Below are 7,792 nucleotides of genomic sequence, written 5' to 3'. Positions count from 1 at the left end.
GTGGTTCCAAAGGGAAAGAAAAAGATACTTCTGCTGGAGATAAAGGAAAGGCTGATGATGCCTACTACAGTGGAGAACAGGATGACTTCGATATTTTTGACATTCCCACTGAACCAGTTCAGGAAGATAAAGATGGGTTATTTGAAGCTGAAGAAGAAAGTGATTTTGAAGATTGGGAAGAAGAAGATACAGTGGATCCTAGGTTTGAGAAAGAATTTCAGAAAGAGCAGTCAGAGATGCAAAGAAAAGAAGCTGAACTCAAGAAGGTCTCACAGATCATTGATAGGAGAAAAGACATACAAAGAACAGAAACTCTTCAAAAGCAACGTCTTCATGACATTAAAGCTCAAGAAAGGAGAAGAGATGTCAGACTGAAGATTGGTGGAAAGTGGGATGAAGATAGGAGAGTACTCGATATGCCTCAGCTATGCACTAACAATGATAGGCAGTTCTTACATCTTCTTGACAAGCTGGAAATCTCAAATCCTAACAATGACATGTACATGAATGCTATCAAGACTGAAGTCTCAAGGATCACAGCTGCTTTTGATAGATCCCTAAATGAGATGAGCATTTTTGTATATTGTCAGAGTGAAGGATCATTCAAAGTGTCACTTCATCTATTTGAGAATCGTTCGTTGTCAGAGATTTGGGTTCTTTTAAACAAAGTGAAAAGAAGCTCAGAGTTGAATGAAGTTCTTCGGGAAAGGCTTAAAGAGTTTGCCAGCAGGGCTAGTCCTCAAGTGGTCAACAATCCTCATCAGGTGAGATTCTTTAAGTCTGATTGTCTTCAAATCTGTCAGCTAGATGTACAATCTCTTAAAGACTACTCAGCTAAGCATCTGGTCTGGATGGAACATCATTTGAGAACTGCTGGATATCCATCCATGTTGAAGACTCAAGCTGCTGACTTGATTCAAGCTTATTGTGAGAAGAATGTTAAAAGGTACAATCAACTCAAGAATAAGTTGAAGACAGTTGGAGTTCAACCAGTCAGACCTGCAAGCTTCACTTCAGAAAAGGATCGTGTTTTTGACAAGGAATTGCTTCAAGAGTTAGAAGAAGGTGAAGTCAGAAGAGAAGACAACTAAAGTCAATTAGCTCAAAACTCAATGTAATATGATTAGAGCGTTATGAATCAAGATAGTCTAATGTAGTTATATGTTCAGGCTAGAGGAACATCTATCTTGTATTCACTTGTAAATTTCATTTGGAATCTGGAAAATGTTAAATATAATCCAGAACTTTTCTGCTATTTACTTTACATTACTGTTTATATCTTTTTCTTATTTGTTAGTTGAGTTATCCTCTAGGTATTTGTTGTTATTGTCTAACAAGCAAATAGGGGGAGATTGAAAGGCATATGTCATAGCCTACTCGTTTATTCGAGTATTTAACTCAACTCAAATAAGAATGTAATAAGTAAATAGTGGATCAAGCATCAGAGAGATCTCACAAAGTAACATCTGTCAAAGAATAAAGAAACATTGTTCATCTGGAGACTTGAAGATTCACTGGAAGAAGTTCAAGAATTTGATCATGCCTCAGTGATATAAATCAAGATCGTGGATTTAATCAAGTGACATAGATCTCGTCAAGGTATCATTTATTACAAGGATTCAATCAGAACAACAAAGTCAAGACATGAAGAAACGTCACGAAAGTTAGTCACTCATGAACCAGACAGTACATCGAGTGTCAGCATTGAAGTGACGAAATTGATTCATAAGTCTCAGAGACTTTCAGAAGATTGTCAGAAGAATGGATGCTGCTCAGGGATAGTATTAATTCTCTATTAATTAATTAAGTCATATAATTTAATTAAGAGAATAAATTATATCTGCAAGGATTAATTTATTGATTAATTGAATTAAATTGATTAATTAATTTAGAATTAATATTGAGGATTTTCAGAATGATAATTGATTAAAATCTGTGTTAATTCTAAAAAGACAACTGATTGTACTAGTATGACAATCGGTATGACAATTGATAGTCATACCGAATGTCTTGCTAATTCAGTTGATTGTATTGATAGAATTTTCAATTAGATTAAAATCAATTATGTATTCAGAAAAACAATTTCAATTGTACTACTATGACAATCGGTATGACAATCAATAGTCATACCGAAAGTCATGCTAGTTCATTTTAATTGTCTTCCTAGCTCTAATAGATTGTCTCACCGAAAGTCCTTCAAGCTCAAATAGATTGTCACACCAGTTCAACAACTTTGGCTGTGATTGTTTAAAAAGAAGCAGAAGACAATATCAAAAATCAAGAGAGCAGCACATACAGAACAAGAAAAAAACACAGCAGAAAACAAAAGAAAATATTTCATCATTCATCTGCTTATTCAAGATCAAATATTCTAGTTTGTTAATGTTAAATCCAAACCACTAGAATTACTTATCTTGTTCTTGTATATCAATCTAGCGGATTAAAATCCCTAGAACTTTATCTCAAATCGCTTTTAGCATTTGATCTTTTAATTACAAAAATAGAAAAAGTTCATGTCGAATTTATTCTAAATTTGTAATAATTGATTTGAGATTAATCCCTTGTAATCGATACCGTAGTTGTAACACCTTTCAAGTTTAATAAAAGTTTTATTTAACTTGAATTTTGTTTCACAATTTTATTCCGCATTTTATTCGACGAAACGGTATTGTTTGCATTCAACCCCCCCTTCTACAAACAAATTGGGACCTAACAAATATATTTTGAAGTGAACGGTTTATGGCCTTGTTTTTGTGCTTCTGATTCATACGCCTGGTAGGATGAATAACATGCGAGAAAGCTAACTTCTGCAAATTCCTGTCACCCGGGGTCTGAAGTTCCATAAATAGAGCAAGAATCTCACCAATCTCAACTGTCTAACATACACACACTTGAGTCACAATTCATGTACAAACTAAAAAACCAAAAGATAAACCACAGTATAATGTATACAAAGAAACTAAAAGAACAAAAGCAGAGAACGTAAATCTTGAATATTCAACTCTTATAAATCCAACATAATTTTATAGCACTGATTAAAACCTACCACAGAATATGCCAGAAACTATTCTCCACCATGTGCTTAACAGCACAGCTATAAAATTGATTTTAAAAAAACTTAATAATGCAATAACCGCAGCACTGAATTCAATTCCATTACACATTAACTCCTAATAAATGTAAAATGCTTGTTAGATATGAATACAACACAGAGGGGGGGTTGAATGTGTTTTGGCTTAAATATTTACTTTTTGATCGACTTTGGGTTTAGCAGTTGGTTGTTATCAATGATTTTGTAGAATAGATGTTAAACATAAATAACAATGCAAATATGTAAAACAAAGATCTTCAAAACTCACTTAATTTTATATTAAAAATCAAGCAGTGTTTTGCTACAAAATCTCTAAGTTATTGGTTTAGAGCTTAGCTTCTTTCTTGAGAGAGAATACAATTTCTAATCTATTCAGTCCTATCTTAAACAAAGGATCTCAATTAACTTTATATGATAGTTAACTTTGGTTTACACAGTGAACAATAAGAAGTGCTAATCACTTTTCTAACATGTCACTAATCACTTCTATTTAAGGGAAAATGAGATTTCCATATCTAGATTATCATATCTTCATCCACTGTGTATTGGTTGATCCTCCTTTGTCAGTTAATCTTCACCATTAATCTTGCAAATCTCTCGAGCTGCTTTTTGTAGACTTGTCAATCCAGCTGTGTGAATTGTTTGTTAATTTGCAACCTTGGATATTGAACTGTTCTGCAATTCTGTACTTAGAGAAATTTCTTCACTTTGAGATCTCCAATTAAGTTGTAGAGAACTCGACATCTCGATAGGCATGTTGGCTTGTCGATATCTCTGAAACTTCATTGTTGACTTGACTTATCGACAACTCTGAGTTCTCTAGTTAATTTTGGTTTATCGATAACTTAGAGTTCTCTAATGGACTTTGGCTTATCGATAACTCAGAGTTCTTTAATGAATGTATACTTGTCGATATCTTGACTTAGAATGTTTTTCACCAAACAGAATTATTCAACTCCAAGCTTCTTCATAATTCTTCTGAGGCATGACCTTCTTGATCTTCTTCCAGATAGAATTCTTAGGCTTGACACTGTTTAAGGAAAAATGCTCCAGTCTGCTCCATTTACATTTTACAGACATTAAGGGTTACAAGTATAAATTACAGATTAAGGTTACAATACAACTAATCTTAGGGTTGTCAATATGACTTAGTCTTGTTATGATACAGGCATGTCTTGCACAACAATGCTTCTACTAAATCATTCTATAAAATTTAAACCACTAACATAAACATCACAATTACTGCAAGCTAGACACGTTCCTACTATATACTACATTCATCAAATTCCGTCTTTGTCAGCCACAATTATCGCAGGCTAAATAGTTACACTCATCAAACTCCATCTTTTTGCAATCACAATTACCGCAAGCTAAATATCTTCTTTCTACATACTACATTCATCAAATTTTGGAAGTTTTAAGTAGAAAATGTGTTGTATCAGCTGACCTGGTGGCATATGTGGTAATTTTTTACAACTTGGTGGGTATAATGCTAAAAAGGGGGTAAAGTCACTATTCAAAAGAGCCAATACGAACTATAATATACATAGAAGGCATAAAATCTGATCATTAAGCGTCATTGGTTCAAACTACAGCAGAAAAAAAGTGGGCAGACATCATGCACATAACTGATGGAACTGTAATTAAAAAAGGAAAGGGATAGAAAGAAAGAAAGGGCATGTACCTTTAGATCTTTGTACGTTAAAATTTCTGAAATTACAAGGGAAAGGAAAAGAAGAATGAAGAAATAAAGAAAGGGCAAATACCTCTTGTTGATCTATTATTAACATTATATCCTTCAGCATAATGCACAACATCTCTAGGGGTAACATCAAATACGGCATTGTTGAGTTCGTTATTAAATAGGACAAAACCATCAAGCTTTGGAGATGCATACATAGAAGATGTTGGAGCAATATTGCTGCTTGTGTTCCTGGAAAAAATTATTAGACCCAACTCAAGACTGCTGTCAGCACTATCAAAATTTAAACTGCCTCCGCTGCTTAAAGCAGAAGCCATTCCTCCTCCTTAACCTGAGATGGGAGGTGAATCTCAAATAGCTTCAGTATTTCTAAATACACTGAGAAGGCTAATATTTCCAACTCCCGTACCCTTAAAAAAGCCAGAGTTTGTAGGACTTTTAGCGTAAGTAACACTACCGTTCCCCAATATGTTCCTGCTAATTGAACTTATGTCATATCCGCTGCTACCTACTCCATCCCAAATGTGCCATTAAACCTGTTTGGACTTTCATTCTGCAAAGGATTTGGACCACGACCATGGCTGATATGAATTGATACATAGGAGCAAGACATAATTGCTGCCAAAGTTTTGCATGACCAAACTTTACCAGGTTATACAAAGCAAATAAGCGAACAATTGCATTCTTTGACTTCAGTTTCGTAGTATTTTACTATAACCCTGTAACCTTATAAGCCAACATCAGATGCAAGATTAAATATTGCAATCTAATTCCCAAACCCATAATCAGGTGGCACAAAACAACTTAAACTGACTGCTCAATCAATATTTCTCAGACCTAAACATACCAAACAAATAAATAGTAGCAAATTAATAATAAGTAAACAATTACCTAATCCACAATCATCGCGATCAATGCTGAATTGTTAGTGGGAATTTAAGCTTTATTCAACATTCAAACACCTACATATACAAAAACACGGTTGAGGTACATTCAGCACAAAAGTAATTTCTGAAATCTCGTAGCTAACCACACAAACAATTATAGTATCAAACACTAAATTATTCATAAAACCAAATCCATATAACAATTTGAATCTAGCAATTAACAAAATTAAAATTAAAAGTGAATATAATAAATAATTATAAACTAACTGAATTAGAAGCATACCTGTGAAGTAGAGTAATAAGATTGGGATGATAAGATAAGAAGAGGGATTCATAAATAAATATCTCTACAAAGTGGATAAAAGGCCATCACCTCAATCTCCTGCTTCAGTGTCTGTACTAAGAACTGGCTGAATCTCCAAGGTACAGTGAGAACATAATCTCAATTACAGTATTATGAGATAACATATTTTCTTTCAGGCATTACAATATGCAGCCGCTTGTTTCAATGAACTATTATGAGGATCAAGGCAATTAAAATGCTCAGCACAATCAATATGATCTTCGTGTTCTGAAACCACATTTTCCTGCGGATTTGTGTGCCTGCAGTCGTGAAGTCCTGTTGCGCCTATTTCTGCCAAATATATAACAATTTATAAGCAATCTGTTTTGAGTAGACAGAGGACATCGTGACATAATTTACGATCATGGATGTATCATAATTTATAGAATGCAAGGTAGATAGCAAATTCTATAATCTTTTTTTTGCTAGTTCTATAATCATTTTCTTGAAAAGGCAATTTCTGCGAAGTTCTAAATCACATCTTATAATCAAGCACATTCACCAAGTCACCAATAAAGCATATCAATTAACACACAACTTAACTGACCTGCTGATGAAGGTTCTCGGACTTATCCACCGGAAGCTCTATCTTTTCCCCGCGATCCAAAACCTACAGATAAATATAAAGGACAGGTACCTCAATAATAATCAATTTGCAGAATCATTCTGAATCTGTATAAATCGTATGGTATGTTCTTTATGACATTATTTTTCAACATCAATCACTAAAACTCTCTCTACATATGCAAGTTAGCCTGAAAGCAAAATACGCTAAACAAAAATGTCTTTGTTCACCTAGATAGCATTGATACAAACTAAATTGATATCTAGTATAAGAAGGTAAAATATAATAGATGCCACCGTTATACAAAAAACATGTCAACCTTTTTATTTAGTTTAACATGTCAAGGTAAAAAATATGTGATTTACTAAACAAATTAAAAAAAATTAAAACTTATTAGAAACACTGCCTTTACAATAAATATTGTCAGGTATTATAGATGAATAGAGTCATATCCCACACTGGAATTTGCTTCTGGCAGCAATGGTGTTATATAAACTTAAAAGTGAAGTACAGAAGAAAGGGAGCAATAATTTCATGTGATAATGAGGCATAAATATTAGTAATTTTTTTCTGCTCAAACTATCATTCAATATTCAGTAGGAAAAAATGCATATTACTAAACTACAAAGCCACTTACCTTCTCTATGTTCTCCATCATAACAACTTCGACTTCTGAAACCGAGGCCTTCACCTTGGCCAATTTATTGATTTCCTTTGGATGGTCAATGCAGTATTGCATATGCTCCTTCAATTTTGATCTGAAAAATGAGCTTTTATTACGCATCATGGAGTATTAGTGCCGGATAAACTGTGCACTTTAGTCATGATTATTATCAGACAGCATACCCATATCCCTTGGTTAGGCTATTAGCAGGAGCTATAGCTCCTTTTCCACTACATAGATACATAGATAAATTAATGTCATGGAAATGACTGATAAATGGGAAACACGGTCACATGCTTAACAATACTGTAGGACCTCAAACACATTCTATATAGTTAATACAGATTACAGTTGGTTTTCAGCGGTGGTTATATGTAACATCCCGATATTTTATAATTATTTTTAGTTGGATTATTTAATTTAATTATTTATTAATGTCAATGTGTTGTAATTAAATTAGTTTGTGTAAGTTTATTTTTATATTTATAATCAGAATATTGTTTTAAGAGTATTAGTTTAAAAAAAATAGTAAGGCTTTAT

The 7,792-nt window shown here is 33.4% G+C and overlaps 1 protein-coding gene across 1 annotated transcript; it reads right to left on the bottom strand.

Annotated features, from left to right (window-relative positions):
- Positions 1-6,185: 6,185 nt before the first annotated feature.
- LOC141688306 (vesicle-associated membrane protein 721-like) lies at positions 6,186-7,496 on the bottom strand. The gene is made up of 4 exons (XM_074492882.1): positions 7,435-7,496; positions 7,226-7,346; positions 6,571-6,633; positions 6,186-6,308 (listed from the first exon to the last, which is right to left on the bottom strand). The coding sequence occupies exons 1-4, from the start codon at positions 7,494-7,496 to the stop codon at positions 6,186-6,188; spliced, it is 369 nt and encodes a 122-aa protein (XP_074348983.1).
- Positions 7,497-7,792: the final 296 nt, after the last annotated feature.

Source organism: Apium graveolens, chromosome 2 (genome assembly GCF_009905375.1).
Source record: "Apium graveolens cultivar Ventura chromosome 2, ASM990537v1, whole genome shotgun sequence".
In the NCBI taxonomy this organism is placed as follows: domain Eukaryota; kingdom Viridiplantae; phylum Streptophyta; class Magnoliopsida; order Apiales; family Apiaceae; genus Apium; species Apium graveolens.
Note: the sequence above shows the minus strand (reverse complement) of the source record. Positions and strands in the feature narration are given on the sequence as shown.

Excerpts from the sequence above, each read along its gene's own strand:
- LOC141688306 (XM_074492882.1), bottom strand. The coding sequence starts at position 7,496 with ATGTATCTATGTAGTGGAAAAGGAGCTATAGCTCCTGCTAATAGCCTA. Across the intron at positions 7,347-7,434 it reads AGCCTAACCAAGGGATATGG|ATCAAAATTGAAGGAGCATA; the intron begins GTATGCTGTCTG and ends CTCATTTTTCAG. Across the intron at positions 6,634-7,225 it reads TGATGGAGAACATAGAGAAG|GTTTTGGATCGCGGGGAAAA; the intron begins GTAAGTGGCTTT and ends ATTTATCTGTAG.